The sequence below is a fragment of the Mus musculus genome, chromosome 3 (assembly GCF_000001635.26).
Source record: "Mus musculus strain C57BL/6J chromosome 3, GRCm38.p6 C57BL/6J".
NCBI lineage: Eukaryota > Metazoa > Chordata > Mammalia > Rodentia > Muridae > Mus > Mus musculus.
Window position 1 is genome coordinate 145,348,379 of NC_000069.6, and position 26,222 is coordinate 145,374,600.

Consider the following 26,222-nt stretch of genomic DNA (forward strand, 5'->3'; position numbering starts at 1 on the left):
GAGGAGTCTATTTAAAGTAAACTATGTTTTGGCTTCTAACCCCAGTGTTAAGAGTTGAGTATAAGCTCTCTGTTCAGCATCTGTTATTAGTGTCTATGTTTAGCCCCGGCAACTTTAAACACACGTAGAGCCCACTATCATCTCAGGAGCATACGCCTTCTGGAGAAGTCAGAGACAGTATTTTCTTTGCTTCAGGAGAAAAAAAAAAATGCAGTTCATTGGGTCATAAAGGAGACGCTGGAGTATTTTGATAGACGGCCATTGATTTTCCAATGATTTCTTCCTTGTCCAGGAAAATGATACCTATTTTCTGGTTTCTATTTATGGAGCTGTCTATTGCAACTATATTTGGCTAACTACTATATGAGGAATGTGTAGAAAGTTCCAGATTCCAGGACTTTGAGTTTGCCTCACCCATGAGGTTGGGAAAGAGACACCCACTGCTCTTTGGAAAATCCCAAACTTGATTTCACGGAGGCGTGTCACCCACAGGTGGCCAGTCAGCTGGGGGATTATGTTCAGAGCTGATAGCAGATAGCAAATGTAGAGAGCCTTGTAGGTCACCAAAATAAGAAACATACAGTGATGTGTGGCGGTTAGGCCTAGTATCTGCAGCTATGTTATCTTTGAGGGAAGACAGGAAGTGTAGTTAACAGGTGCTGTGTTCCAAATACTTTTTGAGATGAGGGGAAGGAGTTCTCAGAGTAGGAGCACATGGTGATGACCATTCTTCAAGAACAAGACTCTGAGAGTGGGGGCATGGTCTAACAGCCTGCCTGGAGTGATTCAGAGTCCTACTAAAGTCTGTCATCGGCTCAGCTGAGATGCCAGGCTTCACCTGGGACTCTTGGGTCAAGCTGTCCTAGCTGTGAGGACATAGAGGACATCACAGAGCCTGGTACACTCCAGCCTTGACTGCGTCCTTCCTGAAGGATTTTTAAAGGCTAGAAATAGATTTGTGTATGTAGGATCCACAGAAGGAAAATCTAGGCTGTTCTTCATCTGTCTAACTCTAGAGAAATAATTCTGGTCTCCTCCCACTTCTTAGAAAGATATATCTCTCTATATACTGGTATGTCAACTTAGTGTATCTTATCTATAAAATTTATTATTACTATAATTTTATCATCACTGCACTAGGATAATTTTTATTTCGTCTACTTTAGGCTGAATACATTTTTAAACCTTATGCTAGAATTTTAAAAGTTTATTACATAGAAATATTTATATTGCTTTTATTTTTTAAATTCTGTAATGTGTAGTCATAACAACTTGATTATTCTTTTCTTATTCTACATGTATTATTTTTATGATTTCTTTGTAGAACTAGGAAAACAATCCTTTTTTTTTTCATTGCTTACACAGATCTGAACATACTACAAGTATCTGTGAGTGATCTCAAATATTAGCACCATATATATGTGTATATATATATATATATATATATATATATATATATATATATATATATATATATAAGCAGAAGTGACATTTTATGTTTGAAAATCTTCATGCTTGGTAGCAACATCAGTGTTAGACTCAGGAAGTAGGAAAACAAACATATTCTTTGAGCTTTAGGAGGCTCAGCAGGTCATAAACAAACACAATGAATGCACAGAAAAAGCAGCTGGGTGGAATGTCATTCAGGATTCGGTGCCTAGCTCTACCATAGTGTGCCCTATAATTTTAGACACCACTGTTGTTACGGTGTATTAGTTATTCAATGCTGTATGAAAATGACTCCAAGTAGGTGATCTTAAACTACAACAAATATATATTATTATAGTTTCTTTGAGTTGGAAACTTGATAGCGGCTTATTTGCGCAGTCTGATTCATGAGCCTAAAGTTAAGACTTGGGCAGGTGTTATAGTCATCTAAAGGCTGACAGGATCTAACTTTAAAGTAGTTTGCTTACTGGCTGGCTGGGTAGATGCTAGTTGGTAGTGGAAGATCTGTCTTCCATAGCGTTGTGTGAGGGTCCTCAGAACATGAGCTCATCTTCTCCCGAGATGAAAGACAATGTGTACAAAGTACAGAGGCTGCAGCATCTTTTAGCGCCATAAGTCATGTGCCCGCCATGTCTGCTTTCTGTGGGCCATAAACATCAGCCACAATGTAACACGGAAGGGGTCTACACACGAACAGGAGCAGTTAGTATCCAAGCACATCGAAGTCTTAACACTGAGGCTGCCGGTCCCAGTTTAATATTGTGTGGTCCCCAGAGACATTCTGAGCATGTCCTCTATGAAAGCCTGAAGGTGACACTAATGTTGGAGACAGATATGACATAAAATTAGGACGAGGATTTGGTTATGCAGTACAAATAGTAGATAAGAGGAATGTTAAGTGTAAGTGTAAGTGTGTGTGTGTGTGTGTGTGTGTGTGTAACTGAATGTAGTGGACTTTTACACTTTGCAGTTGTGATTCTTAATAATTCAAAGCTCCTGGTGACCAGTTCTCATATGTACTCTTATGTATGATGCCAGGGGTCATAAAATTAATGTGATGGTAGCAATAGATGTACTTGTGGAATCACAAGTACTTAGTATCAAACAACATCTGATCTTTGAAGTCTACACTTGCATGTGCATTAGACGCAAATTTTCATAAAAATGGTGTAAAAAAAAAAAAACTCTTTTCATTGGAAAATGGAAATTGAAATGCTAAAATGATAAAGTTTCAAAAATACAAATATTTCATTAGATTTAGGGAAACCTGTTAAGTTAAATAGAAAACTTTAACCTGTTTGATGTTATGTTCATTGACTTGAACTTAACAATAAAACAGCAGCAGTTTTCTTCAGATTAGTGGCAGGCTTAAGAAACAAACAATGGTGAGTAGATTCCCTGACTGTTACCATCACAAAAACTATGTGAGCAAGGCTTTGTAATTCTCAATTTAAAGATTAAATTGGTAGTTTTATCAGTTTCCTGATTTATTTCTGCTGCTGCAAAACAAATACTACAAATATGGCAGATTGAGTTTTGTAGCAAGGGTCCAGGCATTGCTTAACAGTCTTGTGCTCACACCACCAAGTAGTGTTCAGGATGCCACAGGGCTTCGTTACTGAGGTTCTGTGAAGAAGATACTCTCTGAAGTTGGAGACTTGAGGGTGCTGGGTTCCTACCAGCTTTGGGTCAGCTCCTAGCGGGTCCCATAGCCTATCAGCTTCCAGACATCAGCCACAACTCTTTGCCGTGTGAGATTATCACTGGAGCTAAAACCATCAAGCTGGCCAGGAATATCTCTTGATTTTCATGGTTCTAAGAATTTTACACAGATTTTGTAGTGTGATTTTGGCAGCCGTATCTGTCACTTGTCACCATATACTATTTGTTCAGTGAAGCAAATCATACATGTTAGTCACAGTTAAAGGGATGTATAGTGTTTCATGAAAACATGAAAAGACATCTCCACTTAGTAGCAATTATTTTTAACTTGATGATGTATCAATGAACATGTATATAGAATAAGAGGGAACAAAACAAAATCCATTCTTTCTATCTAGAATAGGGAATGTTTACATTCAAATAACAAACATGAAAATCAGTAACTGGATACCAATCATTTCAACTAAACTGCTTAAGGGGTAAAGTCAAGGTGCAGTGACTAGCATTTACATATATTGGATAGTGACCAGAAGTAAACAGGAAAGGAAAAGGGTGTGTGTGTGTGTGTATGTGTGTCTGTGTGTGTGTCTGTGTGTATGTGTGTCTGTGTGTGTGTCTGTGTGTCTGTATGTCTGTGTGTGTCTGTGTGTGTCTGTGTGTCTCTGTGTATCTCTGTGTGTGTCTGTATGTGTGTCTGTGTGTCTCTGTGTGTGTCTGTGTGTCTGTGTGTGTCTGTATGTCTGTGTGTTTCTGTGTGTATGTGTGTCTGTGTGTGTCTGTGTGTGTCTGTGTGTCTCTGTGTATCTCTGTGTGTGTCTGTATGTGTGTCTGTGTGTCTCTGTGTGTGTCTGTGTGTCTGTGTGTGTCTGTATGTCTGTGTGTTTCTGTGTGTATGTGTGTCTGTGTGTGTCTGTTTGTGTCTGTGTGTCTCTGTGTATCTCTGTGTGTGTCTGTATGTGTGTCTGTGTGTCTCTGTGTGTGTCTGTGTGTCTGTGTGTGTCTGTGTGTGTCTGTATGTCTGTGTGTGTCTGTGTGTATGTGTGTCTGTGTGTCTGTATGTGTGTCTGTGTGTGTCTGTATGTGTGTCTGTGTGTCTGTATGTGTCTGTGTGTGTCTGTGTGTCTGTATGTGTGTCTGTGTGTGTCTGTCTGTGTGTGTGTGTGTGTGTGATATGTTCCTGCTGCTTGAAAGAAGTATGGGAATTGTAACAGGTGTGGAGCTGAGCACAGTCCTTTCCCCATTTTTCCCTCTTGTTTCCTCTTCTGTAGGAAGAAATCACGAACTGTGTGGGGCTGCTTCCGAGAGCAGCTTCCTTCCCTGCACTGTGGTGGAACTGGGGTGTTGGGGGCTGGAGGTGGGCCATGGGGATGGGGTGTTAAGTCAAAGTTGGTTCATCCTTTAGTAAGTCCTAAGTGGGTGTCCAGGCATGTTTGTCAGTATCCCAAGTTTGTTACTGACTTGTCACCATAGGTGTTCATGTGTGTATGGAGGTGATATGTGTTCCTATGGAAACCAGAGTTCAATATCAAGTGTCTTTTTCAATGGCTTCCAACCTTAGTTTGTAAGACTGGGTCTCTCTGTACCCAGATTGCTCAGTTCAGCAATACCATCTAGCTATTGATTACCAGGGAGCTCCACTGCTCTCTCTCTCCCCAGAGCTGGGATTAGAGTCATGTGTCACCAAGCTCAAGTATTTAACTGAGTACTGGGAACCACAACGCTGGTCTTTTTGCTTTGCCGCAAGCACTTCATTGACTGAGCCTGTCTGAAGCCCTACTTCTCTGTTTCCAGGACAACTTACTGAAATATAATTCACACAACACACAATTAACCCCTTTAGATTGTGTAATGTGATAAGCTTTAGTGCATTAGAGTTGGGCATCCACCATGGTTTCTAGTCTTAGAACATTTTCTCCATCACCCCTAAGGCATTCTAGTTCTCTGTAGTTCCTGCATCCTCCTGCTACATCCACATCGCTACTTTGTGTCTCTGTGGCTTTGCCTTCTCTGGACATTTCACATTAAGGGGGCCACCTACTGTGTCCCACACTCCTAATTATTTCACTGAGGAAAAAAATCAGTCAACCTTCTCTAATTTATCAGATTTATAATGATTTTTTTTTCGTCTTCTGTTTTCATTATCTGGCTGTCACAAATACTTTCAGATATACACGTTAGCTCATGGTACTCCGTGGTGTTTTTTGTCAACTTGACGCAAGCTGGGGCCATCAGAGAGGAGGGAGCCTCAACTGAGAACAGACATCTGTAGATCTGGCTGTAAGGCATTTTCTTAATTAGTGGTCAGTGAGGGAAGGCCAGCTTGTTGTATGTGGTGCTGACCCTGAGCTGGTCGTCCTGGGTTCTATACATGAGCAGGCTGAGCAAGCCACCAGGAACAAGCCAGTAACCAACACCCCTCCATGGCCTCTGCATCTGCTCCTGTCCCCAGGTTCCTGCCCTGCTTAGATTCCTGCCCTCTCTGCTTTTGATGATGAACTGTGAGTGAAATAAACCCTTTCCTCCCCAAGTTGCTGTTTGTTGGTCACATTGTTTCCTCAGAGCCACAGTAACCATAACTGAGACAGAGACACTCATACTGAACACAGTGATGTGTTACAGATCTTCTTGACAACAATTTCACTTCCCAAAGCAGTGAAGGCAGAATTGTGGCTTGAACTTCCATTGTTGCTAAAAGGAATAAGGTTACAATGTGTTCAACCACACAGTTGCTGCCATTGTTGTCTTTATCCTCTAATTAGACAATAAGGGAAAGTGCGCTCTTTCTGTACAAGCTAATTGTGCTTTGGAAGCATCATCTTTCTTTTTCTGCTGCTAAACTATCGCCAAAACACATTCACGTGTGTACTAGGGGAGGCAGTAATTTGAGGCAATCTTTTCAATACAATGTTTAATGCTGACTTGCCAAGATAAGAAAGGTATGAGTCTAGTTGTATACTTTATTTTGTTTAACATGAATTTTATTTTATTTTATTTTTAATTACGTATTTTCTTCAATTACATTTCCAATGCTATCCCAAAAGTCCCCCACCCCCTCCCCCCCCACTCCCCTACCCACCCATTCCCATTTTTTGGCCCTGGCGTTCCCCTGTACTGGGGCATATAAAGTTTGCCTGACCAATGGGCCTCTCTTTCCAGTGATGGCCGACTAGGTCATCTTTTGATACATATGCAGCTAGAGTCAAGAGCTCTGGGGTACTGGTTAGTTCATAATGTTGTTCCACCGATAGGGTTGCAGATCTCTTTAGCTCCTTGGATACTTTCTCTAGCTCCTCCATTGGGGGCCCTGTGATCCATCCAATAGTTGATTGTGAGCATCCACTTCTGTGTTTGCTAGGCCCCGGCCTAGTCTCACAAGGGACAGCTATATCACCGTCCTTGCAACAAAGGCTTGCTAGTGTATGCAAATGGTGTCATCGTTTGGAGGCTAATTATGGGATGGATCCCTGGATATGGCAGTCTCTAGATGGACCATCCTTTTGTCTCAGCTCCAAACTTTGTCTCTGTAACTCCTTCCAAGGGTGATTGTTTAACGTGAATTTTAAAATGAATACTGGCAATAGTAAATAGCATAAGCTGTTCATGTAGTGTTTACAAAGTGTGAACCTCGTGGCTGGTTCAGTGGGGAACAGCATTTGCTCAGCAAGTGTGGTGACCCACGTTCGATTCCTGGAACCCACATAAAGACAGAGGGAGAGTGCCAATCCCACACACTAATCCTCTGCCCCCCATAAGTGCATCACGGCATGTGTGCCCTGCCACTTTTCACATATATTATGTAAACACATGCATGGACCCAAATAATGCTGCTGTTGCTGCTGCTGCTGCTGCTGCTGCTGATGGTGATGGTGATGACAAAGAGATTGTAAACTTTAGGAACATCAGTGGTACGTCATTATAGAAAAGCCTTCATATACAACATTAAGCACAAAGAGCTGAGCATTAAATTTTCCTGTAATGGGATTTATGCTGGAAAAGCTTCACGGTGTGGAATTCTTAGTAGGCACTTCACACTGTAAATACCTTGCATCCACAGAATTTAGGTGTATCGTTCTTTCCCCTCATAAAACTGCCCTTCAGAGACTGAGTCTTCATGGTTTTATCTTGGAATGGTAAACTCAATGCAGCATTAAATTGTTCCTTTGTTTGTGGTCTAACTTAAGGGGACTTATCTTCTTTGTACTTACTGTCTTCAGATACAAAATGGCATCAGTAACCATGGAATAAACACATTGTAAAGGTTGAATATATATGCTGTGTATAAAGCACTTAAGACATGGGAAGTGCATACTGATTGTCACCCTCTGGTTCAGCCTAGGGACCATCTGGGACAGCAGAGGTAGCACATGACTTAGGCAGAATCTTGCTTATGTTCCCTCACACTTGGTGACTATGTAATGATGAAAAATTCTCTTTACTACTTTACTCTTCTTTGTATATAAAATGATGTTTTAAAATAAGAAATGTTGCTTTTTTTTTTTTTTTTTTTTTTTTTTTTTTTTTTGGTATTTGAGACAGGGTTTCTCTGTGTAGCCTTGGCTGTCCTGGAACTCACTCTGTAGACCAGGCTGGCCTCGAACTCAGAAATCTGCCTGCCTCTGACTCCCAACTGCTGGGATTAAAGGTGTGTGCCACCACTGCCTGGCAAAATGTTACTTTTTAAAAACAATGACATGTAATCCAAAAACTGGATTACAAATAAGGGTTTAGGAAATTGTTTCTCTCTCTCTCCCTCCCTCTGTGTGTGTGTGTCTGTCTGTCTGTCTCTCTCTCTCTCTCTCTCTGTATGTGTGTGTGTGTCTGTCTGTCTGTCTGTCTGTCTCTCTGTGTGTGTGTCTCTGTCTCTGTGTGTGTGTGTGTCTGTGTGTCTATGTGTCTGTGTGTATCTGTGTCTGTGTGTCTGTGTGTCTGTGTCTGTGTCTTGTCTGTGTCTGTGTCTGTGTCTGTGTCTGTGTCTGTGTCTGTGTCTGTGTCTGTGTCTTGTGTCTGTGTCTGTGTCTGTGTCTGTGTCTGTGTCTGTGTCTGTGTCTGTGTCTGTGTCTGTGTCTGTGTCTGTGTCTGTGTCTGTGTCTGTGTCTGTGTCTGTGTCTGCATGTGATCCTCCGTGGCCATCCACCTTGGATGGGTTGGGTTGCCTTTGTTGTTTGAGACAGGACTACACACTGGCCTGGAGATGAGCAGTTTGCCTCACCCCGCTGGCTAGGCCTGTCTCTCTCACCCAGCACTGGGATTATAAATGTGCACCACAGTACCTCCATGCTGTGGCTTTTGTACACAAGTGGGTGTACATTCCACGAACTTACTATGTCCCTAAACTCAGGACATGCATACTTTCTGTTACTAAATTCATTATAAAACACAGTGAAATAAGTTTTGCTATATTCCGGCTTTGATGGCAGCCTTCTTCCTCTTCCACTGCAGGGTTTCCCAGGTGACTTTGGAGACAGAGGCCCTGCTGGTCTGGATGGCAGTCCTGTGAGTATTCAGGGATGGTCCACCCTTATACTCCAACATCACGTGTCCCCATAGCAACTGCACGTGGCATCCTTCTGAGCATGTTTACAAACAGTATAGCTGGACAGTTTCCACACCTCTGGGCGCACTCTAGTTTGTTATTTTTCAGTATGAGAGATAGCCCAAAGTTGTTTGGATAAACCTCCATCATGACAGACGGTCATTAACATTAAGTACTTTAACCATGTTTAAGTGACTTGAGTAAACATGACCACAGCATTGACCTTCATATGTGGAGGCCCTTACTGTGCCTCTTGGTTGCATTACATCAGAAAAGAGTGGGGGTTGAGGGCTGGGTCAACACTGTGTAAGAGTTCCTCCACTTTACTCCTCCTGCAGAGCCTGACACCCTCTCTCCAGTCTATGCCACACACCTATTACTTCTATCAGCCTTTTAAGTGATTAGACGCAATGCAAATATTCATGTAAATTGTGATTACTCCCTGCATTTATTTATATGTGAGTCAATATCACAAAGAGTGTAAACATATTTTCTTCTCAATATTTTTAAAATTCTATTTCCAAATTAGCATTAGTTAGGTAACTTGGTAGGCTCAGCTGAGCTTTTGCTTGAGTCTAAGTCATGGGGTTTAAGAGAAAAGAAGAACTGAATCAGCTTATTAAATGTTTGAGTAATGTTTTGAGTAGAACATTTACCAACTTTTTCTTGCCTGTGATTTTTTTGGAAGGACAGGGGGCTTCTAACTTAAGTGTAATGAAGTAAGCATCATTTAGATTTTAAAATGTCTACATTGTGTAGTTATGAACCTCGCATGACTCTGTTATTTAATTGCTTGCCAATTTGATATCCCTGGAATCTATTAAAACTGGACTCAAAATATTTAAAACATGCACTACAAAATATGTTCTATATTTAAAATACATAATAATTCTTACTGAATATAATTTAAGCCTTTAAGTACAAAAGCAAACTGTATATTTTAGAATGATTTATAGTTGTTTTTCAGTATTCACATCTGTGTTTTAAAATATAAATCAAAGAGAGGGGAGAGGCCATTCCTGCCCCTGATTCCTGTAAATTTGGTGATACATAACATTATGTTTTTTATAATAATGAAAGCAGGTGTTATTCATATTCTTTACATAAAAATAAAGGTAGAGGTTTTTTAAAATGTACTTCTAAAGATGTGATGGTTTTTAGCTATCTGAAAATACTCTCCTAGCCTCTGTATACAGCCTGCCTGTCATTTCAGACAGTATATAGACCAGGTTGGTCTGTAATATTGATAATGCAAACAGTAATCAAGTAACTGATTGCATTTTCGTCTTTTATTAAGTACTTAGAAGACAAATTATGTATCTTAACCTAGGGATAGTTCTAATATCCCAAAGCAGTTTTAAAAGAATAAAAGTAATTTGTGCTTTTCAGTGGAAGATAATTTTGACAAATTGTGTCCCTGGAATATGTGACATCATTTCGGAAAACCCCTCCGCAGTGTGGGATCATGATGAATGTGTTTTTCCATTTATTTCCTAACAGGGGCTTGTAGGTGGCACCGGACCTCCCGGGTTTCCTGGTGTTACAGTGAGTATCACTAAACACCACTCTCATGAAATAGTTTACTGTGCCGTTTAAATTATCAGTTGTGCTTTAGAAACTTAGCCAAATGAGTTTCCTGTCATTCCTGGTATCAACCCAGTTTAAGCATATTTTTCAAACAGAAGTGAAAAACAGACTAGTAGCATGAATCAGAAAGGTAATTGCTGCCTTTGGATTAAGCTAAAATGGCTCTCTTTTATAGCTTAACGTATGTGTGCATGGATACACTCATCATTGTCTTGTTTAAAGGAATTAGAGGGACTTCGTTTCTTCAACAGTGTAGCATAGACGAGTCACTTGCTCTTCTTGTTCGTGAGCATCGTCTCTCATTGCCCAGTTGGGGAGCATCAGAGGCTGCTGTTTTCCTGGCCTGTGTTTGTTCCCTGTGCTGTTGGCTGTCATACTTACTTTCTTCATTACTCTAGTGATATGTTCATCTGTGCGTATGCTAAGCACAGCTGAACATCCAGAACTCAGTCCTTTCTACAACGGACTCACATGAACTTCTGTGAATTGACTGGTAGCTTCTTCGTCTAATGTCATGAACATGTGCTTTTGGTCTCTTTCTTTGACTCAAAAGTTCTCTGCTGCCTATAGCTTTGTGGGTTCCCCTTTGCCCTAGGGCTATAGCACAGACACCCTCAGCTACAGTCCCATGCATCTTCAGCCTGTTTTACCTTCTCCTAGAGGAGAGTAAGGTGGATAGGGATAGCACAGGACTTTCAGCATACCTCGATGATCTGAAACGCTCACAGTCACCATGGCTTGCTTGCCTGTAGTTTCTCAGGACAAGAGTTTGCTACACAGTTTCTAGTATGTCGATCTAATAGTGATTTTGTATTTACTACTCAATTTTTACGTTAAACTGTTCTATTTTACTGAGTTCTTTATAATATTTTTTTCTAATATCTCCTGATCCCAGAGTTGTTTCTTTTAGAGTCACAAGGAAGTAAATTAAGATATCACACATTCCACTCAAAATGCCAGATTAAGTATTTTGAGACAAATTAAACTAAGACAAAGCTTTAAAATGTTATATTGTCTATGAAAAATAACACAGAGAAAGACTTTTTTGATCATAAAAATGTCTCTCTGTCGTTAGAGGGATTATTTCTGAACAATTCCAAAACACAGAAATTTATTATAGTTTTGAGCCTACCATAATCTTTAAAGCTATGAGTTTTGAAAAAACCAGCCTCTGTAGTCACATGAATGACTGGATCCTACTGACAAGAGTTTGAAATTGCAAGCCGTGATATATTTATTGCCCTTGAATATTTATTAAACTGGAAAGTATTACCATTTGCTGCTCACAGTACCATATATTCCAGGATTAAACACATTGGGAATAATTTATCTCCTCCACAAACTTTAAGACTCTTCCAAAAGTACCAGCGTCGTGTTTTCCTTTCTGAAATTTGTATCGTATAAATGTAGATGATTGCCTCTGAGGTAGGAAAATGTTGGGAACTAAAACTCTAGAAGCTGCTGTATAAAGGAAAAGTATATTTTAAAGTTAGTTCCTTCAGAGTCCATTCCACACTTTATCTCCAAACAGTTACAGCACATTTGTAACGCTGAGTCTAGGGAGGGGCGGAGAACAGCGCATGGCGCAAGCACCTGCTCTCAGCTCATGTACGATTAAGAGGCCAGGAGGACTTCTGCTAAGGGCACTTGGTATGTCACTGTGTCTTCAAAGACGCGGAACATGTCGTGAAGGAGAGGATGAACATGGAACATGATCAGAGGAAAAGAATCCTAGCTGAGTGTAGGACAGGAGAAAGGGAAGAGATGGGGAGACACAGAGTGAGGATCTGGAAGTATGGCGGACACCTTAAAGAGAGCGCCTGGGATGGTAACTCAGCTAACAGTCGGCGATTTGAATTCTAAGTAACCTGAGTGACATTTTCAGAATCTCAGAAACAGAACTCTTGGTTGTTGTTTTGCTTTCTGAGGCATGGTTTTCTTGTATGAGAGCCCTGGATGCAAACAAGCTCCCTGTGAAATCGAGACTGACCCCGGATCCATGGGCGTCTCAGCCCCTGCTCCCAACTCTGAGCGTTTGATCTTTGATGCTTTTGAGCCTTCATCTCACTGTGTTGCTAAGGTCTGACCTTGAGTCCTCTCCCCTCACCCATCAGAGTAGCCAGAGGTGTCGGTATGTGCCAAACATGGCCACAAACAAAATTTTAATATCCTTACCATTTGAACACTGTAGAGAGAGGGATGAACCAAAGTGGTCACCAGGATGGAGAGTGACAGAGAAGCCAGGACAGAGTTCATGAGAGAAAGAAGAAAACTGGAGTCTCCGCAACAGAAACTAGACCTGATCTCTGGACCATCAAGAGATTTCCATTCTTGTTCAAATCCTTCCTTCAAGAAGAACATCATTTTTATTGACCTGTGTTTTCTACAGGGACATTTGGAAGGGGGCTTTATAAGTCCCTTCCTTATAGGAAGTGAGAGTTTTAGTTTTGCTTTTGAGAAATTAGAGCATCTTGTTGAAAACTTTAACAACATAGACCATATCATTTTCATCTTTAGTTCTTTTCATGTATCAGTAGTGTCTGGTGCAGTTAGTACTCACCAAGTAGTGAATGGTGAATGAATGATAAGCCCAGAAAGTAGAGCTCTTGGCGGCTACTCAGTAACATGGTAAACATTCTTGTTCTGCACATTATAAACCATAAACCAAGTCCCAGCAGTGCTCGCACATAGCAACATCTCAGTAAGTATTAGCTTTAGGTGGGAAAGATGGCTCACGCGTTGAATGTGTGTGGTGCTGTTGCAGAGAGGTTCCCAAGTTCCCAACACCCATGCCAGACAACTCACATCAGCCTGCAACCCCAGCTCTAAGAAACCTGGCGCCCTCTTCTGGCCTCTGAAGGCACCTGCACTCAGGTGCACATACTGACACCCACATTGGTACACACACACACATAATAAAAGTTAAGTGTTTTAAATTTTTGTGCTAAATAATGAACAATGATTGATGTATTTGACTATTTGTGGGTAGCTTGACAATAAAATATTTCTACCCATCTGGAAAGATTCTGCAAAATGAAAGTCAAAGACAGGAGTTAGATTACGTAGGCTGGAGCACAGTGAGAAGGGTGGGCTGCCAACAGTTTAAGAATTGAGTATTGTTTTAAAAGGGAAGAAAAGTTGCTGGAAACAGGCAAAATACTTTCAGTTCGTTTATATTCCAACTATACCATGCCCTCTTTCTGACCCTAACCTGTGCCTAATGATATCATTTTTTGCCACTCCTCAGGGAAGTGTTGGTCCTGCAGGACCGACTGGACCTCCAGGAGCTCCTGGCCCAATGGTATGGCTCTCTTTGCTTATTGATATTTCTCTTTAATTTCTCTACAATGTCACAAAGTATCACCTTTTGTACTTCTAGGGCCTTTCAGGAAGTAGAGGACCATCTGGAATCAAAGGTGATAAGGTGATTTCAATATTAACATTTCACAGAGATAATTTCTCACCCTGGTTTTGTTCATGTCAACAGAAATTATTGTTAAATATTTTTGTTTTGTTTTTAGGGTCTAATTTGTATTATATTGGTTTTTCTAAAATGTAGGAGAAATAAAAAGGTTTTCTCCTATAATAAATACTTCCTGTGTATCACCATGCTTTAATCTATTGTCTTTCTTTGAAACTGTGCTTTCTAGGGTGAGCAAGGTGTGGCAGGGGAGCCAGGAGAACCCGGGTATCCTGGAGACAAGGTAACTCTCATTCCACTTGTTTGATAAAAACGAATAAACTAAAAGCATTGGCTCAAAAAATTATGATTTCAATTGTGTATTTTATAAGGATATGGCATAAGTGTGATTTTTAATTCTATAATACATGCTAATATTTTAATAGTATACAAGTAGAAATTTTTCTTTAGTATAACATTTCCCTCTAATTTCTTCTTCCAGGGCAACATTGGATCACCAGGACCACCAGGGATAAGAGGAAAGTCAGGACCTTCAGTAGGTTTGAACCTTCACTTTGTTTTATTTTGTGATAAACACATGCATGCCCAGGTTGAGTCTTGGTGCTTAGTGGTGTTAGCAGGATACCTGCGTGGCATGGGGTGGGTGTCTCCTAGCCTTACATTTTTCTCTCTTCAGTCTTAGAGGACAGTCAGCCCTCAGGTTCCCAGCACAACTGCCATAGGCTGATTCCTACCCTAGGCCAAAGAGAAAGCCTTAAAGAAAACAAAGAAAGCAAAGAAAACAAAGAGGTCAGAAATAGACCTCTGGGTGGTGAAAATGTCTTACCCAGACCTTATTCTTTATGAAGTGCCAGGCCTTGTCCTAAGGATGACATATCTGATTTATTAGTCCCAGCAATCTTGTGAAGTTGCCACTACACTATTCTTTTGTTTGCATTTTATAAAGATATGGAGGCAGAGAGTTACTGAACTTGTGTGAGGTCCCATGGTCACTCAGTGGATGCCTGAGAAGAGTTAGGTAAGAGGTCTGTCACAGCCCAGACCCAGACATGGCACCCTGCCTTTTTAGGGCTCAATATTGTAAGGTTATTTTAACATGTTAATAATGTTTATAGCTATAAAAGGTGGCTATTGATAGAAACATGAGTGTACAATTTTCACACACAGTTAAACCTCAAAAGGGTGTTTTCCTGAGCACTTCATGGTGCTCTCTCTGGTTCTGCCCCCTTCGCTCAGGAAGCAGGGCTACCTTTCATAACCTCACACAATCTGTCTATCATTTTGTAAATATTTCTCAGGAATTACTTATTCCAGAGAACACTTTCTGGGATTTATCTGATGACATTGCCAGTGGGTAACCTATTTTTATATTGCATTAGTCTAATTAACCATGTGCCCCAGGCTCCTGCCCCAAAGCTGAATCTCAAAACTCTACAGTCCATATTAAGGTGAGAGAATCAATCAGGAAGACAGCTAGCAGATTAAAGGAGCCTAAACCAAGTAATGGGGGCTTTTACATATCTGATGTGATTGGGAAAGAAGCCTTTTTTTCTTTCTTTTTCATAATTTGAAGGATTTTAAAAGTAATTTGAGAGTCATAAGAAGTGATACAACACACTTACCTGATTAGAAGCTGATAAACTCAATATTACTCTCCTGTGCTCTACACTTAGAACTGAAGTCAAATGCCACGCCCACATAAGGCTAAGCATTGTAAGTCCAGCACTCTCTGAGTCAGTTGATATCATAGCATGCTTATTGTGGGAGAAATGAGTAACAAGTCTAAGAATAAAGGCACAGGCTTAAGTCCCAGGTCTGATGTTTGACCTCCTATGACCTTGGGTATCTATAACCTTGCAACTTGCATAATACCCAGCCTGCCTACATCATGTATAAGATGGAGGTCAGATTATAACATGCTTGGTCCTTGTGGATTCTTCTCTAGTTTGCGTGACCATTGCACTAATAGTGCCTTGTGTTACACTCTTTCTGTAGTCTAAGCTAAGAGAAGCTCACCCTGCCTTTGAGGTACTGACTTAAAAAAGAAATCACAAGAAATGCAAATAAAGTTTATTTATGGTGAGGGATGAAAATGGTCTAAGCGAGTTTTACTGACTCACCATCCGCCTTTCTGTACTGCAACAAAATAACCTAATGTCAATGGGGATTCCGTTAGCAGGGAGTTTTAGCAAATCTTTGAAAAATACGTGCTTCAAGCTCAAGACAGCTTAGACTCAGGATTGATTTCAATGAGAACTACAGGGGTGGCTCCGTAAGGGTTGGCCATGTGAGCATAAGGACCTGCCTTCAAGCTCAACAGTGGTGCTTGTATGTTTGTGATCCTAGTGCTGAGGGGATGGAGAAAGGGTGACCTTATGTGGGGCTTGGGTGACACCTAGCCTACCCTACACAGCAAGACCAGGCCCTAGTGAGGGGCCTTGTCTCAAAAGATAAGGTGGAAAGTGCCTAGTAATGGCACCCAAGATTGACAACACACACACATAGGCATGCGGTCTTCCATACATATGTGCACCCATATGGACACACACACACACAATAAATTGATGAAAAAAACCTTTCCTTTGGTATCTAAACTCATTTGTGTCTTACTAATACCAAGATATTTGGCCTCAAAATTTTCTCCAGTAAGGGTAGAAGTCCTACTTTATGAACATTTTTTACACAAAATCAATTGACTTAACAAGAGACAAACTGCATCACTTGGTTAAGCAAGTGTGTGCCTGCCTGAAAGTTTTGTCTGCTGCCGTGGAAGAAATGACTCTCAGGATGTCTTCCTAAGTCCTAGCTCGGGTTTTCTGTCATCTTAGATTTTACTGGCTGCTTTTAGTGCATCCAAGTGGATCTGAGTTATAACATGAAAAAATATTTTCCAGATGTAGGAACGGCCTGATGTGGAAGGTGTGTACCTTCTGGAACAGGGAAGGTTTTGTTCAGCAAGTTCAGAACTCAGGGAAGGTTACGACTCAGGAAAGGTCAGGAACTCTTTCTCCCAAAGCTATAGAAAACAAAGACAATATGTTCTTAGCGCTTGTGTGTGTGTGTGTGTGTGTGTGTGTGTGTGTGTTGGCTACCTTACCATTACTGTACTAGAAATTTCCTCATTTATAGAAACTCACTTAGCATAGAAGCATTCTGTAAACTACTTGAAAATTCTTCATAAAAATGTTTTATAAAGGAAAACGGACATCCCTAGAAAGCTGACAACTTAAGTTGTGTAAAAAATATTATTGCAAAAAAATGAATTAAATTGCTCCATATTTTTTTTTTTTAATTTGCTTGTCAGTCAAATCAAAGGCCTTAGGATATGCTATTTTTCCCCTTGGGTGCTTCTAGTTACATCCTAATTGATTTTTGCCACTAGAGGGCCCCAGTGAAACCCACCCCATCACTCTTTAAGAGAGGTGCTTGTTTATTTAGATTTAAGACTGCCTTAAACACTGATTCGGGTAGACTACACGTTTGTTTCTGCCATTCTACCCTTAATTACCCTTTGCCCAAACCTCCTAGATGCTGGTGTGGTAGCTGTTCTGAGCTCTCTCATGTCAGATGGCTTCACACTGAGCCTTCTCAGCCAGTCAATATGGGTATCTGGTTGTTGGGAAATAGGACCCCTTGTGCATGGTGTGTCCTGCAATTTGATGTCATCTTAGGCCTGTTCTAATCAGAGTCAAGGCTCATGAGGAAGCTTGCAGGAAAGTTAGGAAATGCAGTAATTTTCTCACTGAAAGCAAGAGGGCCTTTGTATTGCTTCCTCTGGTCTGTGCTGTCATCTCTTGGGAGCATCTATCCCTTCTCAGGCTCAGGCCCCTTTCATATTCTGTCTGTTTTACAGCTTCACTATGAGTAAAACTTTCAAAATATTGAAACCAAACCCTCAACATTTAATCCCAGACTCAAAGTGATCTGGGGATTGCAGGCAAAGCTCAGAGAAGGCTGGGGCGGGAAATGGACAGTTCCTCATTGTCGCCTTGGTTAACACTCCTGATCCTTCTATGTGCCCTGGTTCTGCACCATCCACACGTTGTCTCATTTAACCTCCGAAAAAACTGCAAGGGTGTTAGCATTCATTATCATTGTCCTTCTGATCTTTCTGATGAGCTAAGGGAGATTTAGAGACACCAAGCAGCAAGGATTGCAGTCCTAGCGAGTCATAATTACTCCACCAAGCTGCTCACCAAAGCCAGGAGGAGAGAAAATTTCAGAAGTGTCCTGGGACTCTGATGAAAAAAACAAAAACAAAAACAAATCCTCTTCTAAGGCTCCTTGCTGCTGTTTTATCAGCCAGCCTGACTCTGGAGAAGCACACACACATATGTATACATATGTACACACACACACGTGTATACACACACATATACATACACATACCTGCAAATACATACATGCATGCACATATAAACATATATACACACATGCATACACTCACACATGTGCACACATACACGTGCACATGTATACATACATGAACAGTTTCACACCTACACTTTTCTATCTAACAGAAGTAAATATATATTGCACCATAAACATTAAAAATAAGTCTCACAGTGATGATGTAATGAAAAGTGGGTGAAGCCCGAAGCCAGAAAAGGTTGCTGATGCTCTCAAGGGCTGGCAGTGTAGATCCAGGGAGGAGGACTCTGAAGACCTTTACAAATTAAGTCTCTGGAAAACCATTGCAACCTTGTTTGACATAATATAGTAAAAGTTGCTCAGCTGCAAAATGTTAGTTCCTGCTTCCAGTTCTATTTATTAAGTTAATATTTATATTTTGATTTTTTTCCCTCCCCTTTTAGGGACAACCAGGTGACCCAGGACCACAAGGACCATCTGGCCCTCCAGGACCAGAGGTAAATCACTGATTAAAGGTGAAAACTTTGAAACAAGACATGAAAATTCAATTTAATTTACAAAATGTGTGGGTTTTGTGGGAAGCTTGAAAAATATTCTCTCTGAAGTTTATCTATGGAAAGCAGTTTAGACCACATTTACTGCATCGGAGGCCCCAAGGAAACAGGAAATTGAATATGAATTGACGTTCCTGGGGCCAGAACATTTTCAAGCTTTGAATCCTTTTCATAATGACAATGGGAATTGAATCTAAGTTTATGTTTCATGTGTGCTTAGCCAGAAGAGATACTTATATAATGTTTTCCAGGATACTGAGTTGTGACTGTGACCCTTACAGAGGGTCAGGTGTAGTTCATCTACTGGTGTATCACATATTTTAGGATTTGGGAACATTTTGTATTTCAGAGTTTATATTAGATATGCAAACTCTGGACTATCCACATTTTAATTTTGATGAAATCACAGCCTATTTGTTTGTTCTGCATAGCAGTGGTCAGTGACACATCGTTAAGAATTGTAAACAAAATTGGATCCATAAACTCCACTGAATTAGTACTATGAAATGCTTCCAATTCTTGTTAAATGCATATATCATTTGGACTTCTTGCTCTAGAATAAGTGTAATTAAGCTTATAGCAGACATCAAGTTTGTTTGTATATGCCTTAAAATATCACGTTTGGCTTCAGGCTTGGTAAAGAGCCTCTCTCTTTCTTGAAAGCTTTCTTAGAGCAGAAGCTCCATCAGGGAAATATTTGAAGGTTCTTGAACCATATCATGGATTCCAGATGTTATGTGAGAGACGGGTTCTGCGTGTCACCCTAGCTTCAGAAAAACACCCCAAGTCTAAACAAGAGCAACAGATGCAGAAACCATCCTGGGAATATAAGCTGACTTCTGAATAGCTAAGACAAAGAACTCACAGCTCCCCAGTGTCAGAGCCCTAGGCAGGCTGCAGGATAGGACAGTACAATGGGTTCACCCTCTGCATAGACTACTGGCCTTATTCCACAGCTACGCTTCAAGGATCGATGTTATTCTTTTTTTCTAATTTAAAACACATTCACTACAGATAAAGACCGAACATAGCATGACAACCTTGTTTTGCTAATAAGGAAGTGGTGGAGTATAGACGTGCATGGATCTGGCCAGCAATTAAAACTCAATATTAATAAAAGTTTATCTCTTTATATGAATCTATTCTCTTTTATTTCAATCAAGTTTAATGGGAACTGTACTGGACTAGGATTTGCCTGACTTCTTTCATTGAGGATGCAGTATCTAATTTAAATGTGATTATTTTAAAAGAGTGTTATCTTTAGTCCAATTGCAAATTCTTGTAGCTGGAGTTATGAGTGGTAAATGCATTGGGGCAGGCTGTTCTGTCTCATGTATCACTATGGTTTAATCATTTTCTATTATATAAAGCAAGGCTATGGTTACACAAATCACATCTTTCCTTCTTATCTTACCATCCAAAGATGGTCATTTTTTCTGTTTCCTTCAAGATTTTGTCATTTTTCCATCAATAGTTAAAATACCTTCATTATCTTTAATTCCAAATTGTTTATAAAGGGTCCTAACCTTTAACTACCCTGTTCCTCTTCCTCTTCAAATTTTTCCATAGTCCCATAGGTGTTATCTGTAGTCTCTCAAGAGTTAGTACAAGATTGTTTGAGGCAACTTAACAAATACGTCTTCTAGCCCATAAACACACGTTATGTGCGTGACTGGGTGTGAGCACCGTCTTGCAGCAGGTGTTCTGGCCCACTGGCTCTTACAAGTTTCCTGCCCCATCTTTTGCCATGTTTCCTGAGCCTTTGGTGCGTGGGTTGTGCTGTAAATGTATCAGTTGGTCATGGGTACCCACCCGTCAGTTGCTCTTTGCACTGTGACCAGTTATGGACTTCTGTGGTGGTCTCCTCTGCTGGAAAAGGAGCTGCTTCAGTGAGGGGTGAGAGTTACAGCTACCTGTGAATACAGAAGCAAGCATGTAGAGCGCAGTTGGGAATTATACTCCTCTTCTCAACTTTACCCTTTTAATGTAGCTGGAGATTGAAGAATTTAAAGAGTGTTTCATATCAAATCAAAACTAAGGTGATTTTATTTCCAAAATAGATGCATTTCCTCTGGTAAATGCTTTTGCATGTCAAGTTCATGATTATCCTGTACTTTGAGCAAAGATTTCTAAGCAGGAAAATGGAATCCTGGGGCTTGAGATTTTTAGATGAATGGATGACAGATGTAAAGAAGGAGATGTTACAGGAGACAATCCTTCTGTTTGTTAGAAGGATCCATGTGATAGAGCCAAGGGTTAGCGGTGAGGTTCTGAGACTTCATCTGTGAAAAGTAAGGATGGTTTCAACAGCAACTCAAGAAGTATAATTTATAATATCGGAACTATGCAGTACAGCTCAACCAACTTGTGAGAGAAGGTTTTAATTTTCATATTTTTGCCTGAATGGTTGAATAAAATGTGGATCTTTATTACAAAATGGAAACTAAAAGCAGAAGGAAGAAAGGAAGACATTGAAGGTGGTTGGAAATTAGACCTCAGGTTTCTGATCTGTTGGGATGGAAATGCTTGTAGTGTGTGCAAATGAATCGCATAATTATACAGAGACCTCGGTCCTGAGGAGCTGGGAGGAGAGTGATCAGATGCTTATAGTACACAGGGGTCCGTAGCCACAGGAGTTACGTGAAACAGTTGCAGCAGATGCAATCATTTGGGGAGAGTTTATGACTCAAGGTGTAGAAATAGTAAATCTGTGTGCCCATCTCCCAGATAGCTATGTTCTTTGTCTAAGCTGCAATTAAAGAGTTTTATTTGCTTGCTTCAATTTTACTTTATTTATGTTTATGCTTGTGTCTCTGTGGATGTGTCCGGGTGAGTTTTTGTGTTCATATGCATACACGTGCCCACAGAGGTCGGAAGAAGGCACTGGATCCCTTGGGGTTGGAGGTATAGGCATTTTGTAATCTGCCCAATGTGGGTGCTGGGATATGAGCTCTGGTCCCCATGATTTGAGCAGCATGTGATCTTACCACCAAGCCATGGCTCCACCCTGACAATTAAATTTTAAGTTACTAACCAAAGAACAGTAAGATAGATTTTGGTGACTGAAATACACATTCCTGAGCAATTCACAGTTTAAGTGAAGAGGGAAAAAAGAAAACACCCAACGGAAATTAGAGACTGTGAACATAGGTAGAGAAACCACGTGAAGCGGCACACAGACTAACTCATCTCTGCACACAGCACTGAGAGATGAGGGATGTAGAGCTGCCATGCGGGGTTGGATCAAAGGGAAAAGGATGGGAAAGAGGCCATCAGGATTGGACCAACCAGCAAGCAGCAGACTATGGGGGCAGCCTGGTGTTCTTAGAAGTAGGGGATGACTGCAGATCTTAAAGATAATGTCTGAGTTGTATCAGTGCTAGAATTTAAGACTTTTGCACCCCTTACCCCAAGGCTCAGAGATCTTTGGAGAAGAGGAGGGAGAAAGATTGTAAGAGCTAGAGGGAGGCGGATGATGTCATAGAAGCAGTACTTCCCAGGCACACCAGGCAGATATGCATGTGAGGTGTCTGAAGGCATAAGACCCATGCAAACTCCAGCCAAACAGGATCTCAGCACAAGCGTGGAAAGGTAGCAGTGTAACCCCCATAGCTGTTAGTATTCAGTACCTGCTGGGAGAGAAACGGTCTGTGACCTTTAGTTATGAGACCACATACCAGAGTGGGCCACCACCCCAAGACTAGCAGGCAGTACCAACTGGACTTGATGGGAAGAGATGATGATGGGAAGAGTGTTAGGGGAGGGTAGGAGGTGAGGGTGAGCATGCTCAAACACATCGCATGGACCTCTCAAAGAACTAATGAAAATAGTTTAAAGGCTTTCCCCAAAACACAGCCACTGAGTGCCGTACAGTTTATTGGTATGGATGACAGACTTGGATCCAAACATGACTAACCAAAGCCATGACATATGATTAGTTATAGGAGGGGGTCTCTCTCAGAGACAGAAAGATATTCCCTGTTCAGGTGAAATGCAACAAGTTATGACATCAATGCTGTCTCCATCCTCAGCATACATTGACTGATATCGTGACACCAAAGCAGAATTCCATTACAGGGATACCAGTGAGGGCTAAATGGTGAGATCTACATACAGACTTTGTGGTGGCTTTTGTTCACTGTTTAGGTGATAAAATATTTAAGTTGATATCTGGGGGAAAAAAGAGTATCGAGAGCTAACATCTTCTAAGTCAAAATTAAGAAGTTAGGCTGAGACTATTCATTCATTCATTCATTCATTCATTTTGCATCCCAATATTAACATCCCCCCTCTTCCCAGATCCTCCCCCATCCCCTTCTCCTCTGAGGAGGGGGTAGGATGAAACTCTTGAGCCATTTATCTAAAGTCTCTCAACCTTACTTCAGTGACAGTGGGAATAGCTATATGTGCTGACCTCATGAGGTTACTGTATCGACACAGTAACACATACACAGCAAGGCAGGGCGTGGTTAGCATGAACCGTGGGCAATGGCTGCCACCACCTCAGCATCACCATAGGCAAAAGCTTTTGTCTTGACTCAGAGGGAGGGGGACGGAAGCGGGAGGGAGAGGAAAGGTGAGAGAGAAAGAGAGAATGAGCCTGTTTTGTTTAATATCAGAAGTTATCGGAGGCTTAGGTCGTGCAGTAGCGTGACCTTTTCTGATGTATGCTTCTTGAAAAGAGATTTATTTTGTTAATATTTTTGAGAGAGAGAGAGAGAGAGAGAGAGAGAGAGAGAGAGAGAGAGAGAGAGAGATGGGGTGGGGGGCATATGCATGCAATGGCTGATGAGGCCAGAAGAGGGCGTTGAAACTCTTGGCCTGGGAGTTAAAGAGGGCTGTGCGCTCCCCACCAGGGTACAGGGAACCCAACTCAAGTGCTCTGCAAGAGCATTGGTGTTCTTAATTCCTGCTCGCCTCTCCGGTTCCTGGTAAATGCTTCTAGAGGGTCACTTCAGGATGTTGTTCATCAGAGAATGGGGAGAAAGCCCTGAAGCACAGAGATGATTTAAGACCCCCTTAGCACACTTGCTGATGGCCCTAAGGGGTCTGGACTAGAGAATCTACTTGTTTAGTCAAGTGTTTACTTAAGTTTTGTCACCAAGTCCTGCGAAACATACAACTGTGACTTTCTGTTCAACCTTACCTGTACATTAACATCACATAAAAAACATGGGGGAAAAAATCTAGATGCTTTGGGCAGGTCCCCACAGTGCTGAGTGGGTTCACTTAAGGGTATCCTGTGGATAGTTACCAGTAACAACAACCACATTTTATACGGCGTACATACACAATGGGATTTTATTAAGCCGTAAAATGAAATCATGACATTTGTAGGAAAATGGAAAGTATTATCTTAACTGAACTATCCCAGATCCAGAGAGACAAGCAATAGCAATAGCAGGGTTTCTCTCATAAGCAAATTCTAGATCTTTATTTTCATATACTCGGGTATGTAAGAGGATAGGGTAGGGAACTGGAGACAAGACAATAAGAAGGAAGAAAGAAGGTTTAAGTGGAGGTTAAGGTGGAAGGAGAGAGTTAAAAGAGAGTTATAAAATATATGTAACACTAGGGCAAAATGGAAGTTGGGGAAGGGGGAGGGAGGGAGGGAGGGAGGGAGGGAGGGAGGGAGGGAGGGAGGGAGGGAGGGAGGGCGGGCTGAGGGCAGTGTGGACACATAGGCACAAAGCTAGTGTGAACAGAAACCCTTCAGTGCCCCCAAGTGCTCCCTCAAAGAGTAAAAACTGTAATGACAATGAACACATTTTATCTTCCCATTCTTTACCACTCAAGTACCTTCATTTGGACTGGATGGAACCATTGCCAAACTAGGAAGGCATTGGGCTTGGGGGAAAGTCAGAGCATTCCCCAAGTCTCTGCCTGGAAATTGTCTGGCCTGTGGTCCAGCAACCTTGTTAAATTATTAGTATCACTCATTGCAGCAGAGCGTGGCACAGAAAGAAAAGAAAAAGCATTCTGCAATGTTTATAATACAAAGTAACAAAAGAAAGTCACTTGTAAGTTCTGCTGTGAAAACCTTCCAGTTGCCATTTAGTCCAGGAGGAGCAGGAGCAGGCAAGGAGAGAAGCCTAGCCCTGGGAGGCCTGGGTGAATCTGACCTAAAGCTGTGGTAGCTAAGTCTGTGGAGGATCCCAAGCTAGAACCGAGCGGAAACACACACATGGACTAGACGCCTTCATATTGGTTTTTATTTGTTTATTTTTAAGATTGTATTTTTTTATTTACTGCATGTGCATGCAGGAGATGGGAAGTGCCCTCAGATGCCAGTAGAAAGGGTCAGATTTCCTGGAGCTGGAGTGACAGATGGTTATGGCTCTGTGGCTTGGGTGCTGGACTCAAACTCTTGTCTTCTAGGCTTTTAACCCTCCTCAAGTGCTCTTGACCTCTGAGCCATCTCCCCAGTTTGCTCCCTAAGTTTTATTATTTTAAAACTCCTTTTAGAACATTTTTGTAACCTTCATACCTGTATACATTCCCTCCCTCCAGCTCTTCCCTCACTCCCACCAAACATATTTCTTGTCTGCCTCCCAATTTCATAACCTGCTCCCACCCCCCCCCTCTCTCTCTGTGTGTGTGTGTGTGTGTGTGTGTGTGTATCTCTTTGTCTCTCTCTGTCTGGTTCCTCCTCCTCCTCCCTCCTCCTCCTCCTTCTTCTCCTCCTCTCAGTTTTAGCCCGCTAGGTCCAAGTAGCCCATATGCCCATGTGTGTGGGGTCATTCCCTAGGGCATGGGAAACCTAACACTGGACACCTTCCCTGCAAGAAAAGTGACTCTGTCCTTTAGCAGCCATCACCTGCCAAGGGCCTCTCAGCTGGGGTGGAAGTGAAAAAACCCCTCCTTCCTCAATGCTGAAACTTTCAACCACCTTGACCTTGTGCAGAACACAGCTACTATGAGCTCATGTGTGTAGCAGCCATGGCATGGCAGAGGCCAGCCATTCACAGCTCTACCCCATACAGCTATAGCACAGAGTAGCCGGGAGAACAGGGCTGATTTGTGAAAGTGCAGTGAGGTCTACTATTCTAGCACTGTTACCCACAGACAGCTTCTGTGCTCACTAACAGCACAAGCTCTGTGTCAATGTTTTAATGGCTAAAAGTTCTCTTAGCTTCCCATTTTCAATATTTCTCCATGTATCCTTGAATAATTTTTCCCATGTAAAGTTTAGTATCCATCTTATCTAGCTTCATTAAAAATACCATCCTTGTTTTTATTGGCTAGAGTCTGTGCTGATAGATTAAGGGAGTGTTGATATGATCACACTAGTGAGTCATCTTCTCGAGAACAATGCCTGTCTTTCTTTCATTTGCCCAAATCTCCTTTTCTACTTTTTTTTTGAGAAATATTACTTACAATTTTCCCACATGATAGTTTTGCATAGTTCTTTGTAAATTTGTTCCTATTTATTTATTTATTTATTTATTTATTTGGTTTTTCAAGACAGAGTTTCTCTGTGTAGCCCTGGCTGTCCTGGAACTCTGTGGATCTGGCTGGCCTCGAACTCTAAGATCTTAGAGTAGATCCACATGCTCTCTCTTCCAAGTGCTGGAATTAAAGATGTGCACCAACACCACACCTGGCTCCAGTGTTATATTTTTTTGTTGCAATTCTTGGTAGAGTT

The 26,222-nt window shown here is 41.3% G+C and overlaps 1 protein-coding gene across 8 annotated transcripts in view; it reads left to right on the forward strand.

Moving 5' to 3' along the window:
• Col24a1 (collagen, type XXIV, alpha 1) overlaps positions 1-26,222 on the forward strand; it is a 259,542-nt gene that overhangs the window by 55,907 nt on the left and 177,413 nt on the right. For 7 of the 8 annotated variants that reach the window (XR_001783751.2, XR_001783752.2, NM_027770.3 and 4 more), the window contains 7 exons: positions 8,551-8,604; positions 10,145-10,189; positions 13,479-13,532; positions 13,611-13,655; positions 13,882-13,935; positions 14,134-14,187; positions 18,467-18,520. Coding sequence is in view for 5 of the 8 variants with exons in the window: in NM_027770.3 (NP_082046.2) it covers positions 8,551-8,604; positions 10,145-10,189; positions 13,479-13,532; positions 13,611-13,655; positions 13,882-13,935; positions 14,134-14,187; positions 18,467-18,520 (360 nt within the window). In the remaining 3 variants the exon portion in view is untranslated. The remainder of the gene's footprint in view (positions 1-8,550; positions 8,605-10,144; positions 10,190-13,478; positions 13,533-13,610; positions 13,656-13,881; positions 13,936-14,133; positions 14,188-18,466; positions 18,521-26,222) is intronic. The other variant, NM_001317733.1, reaches the window with a different exon arrangement.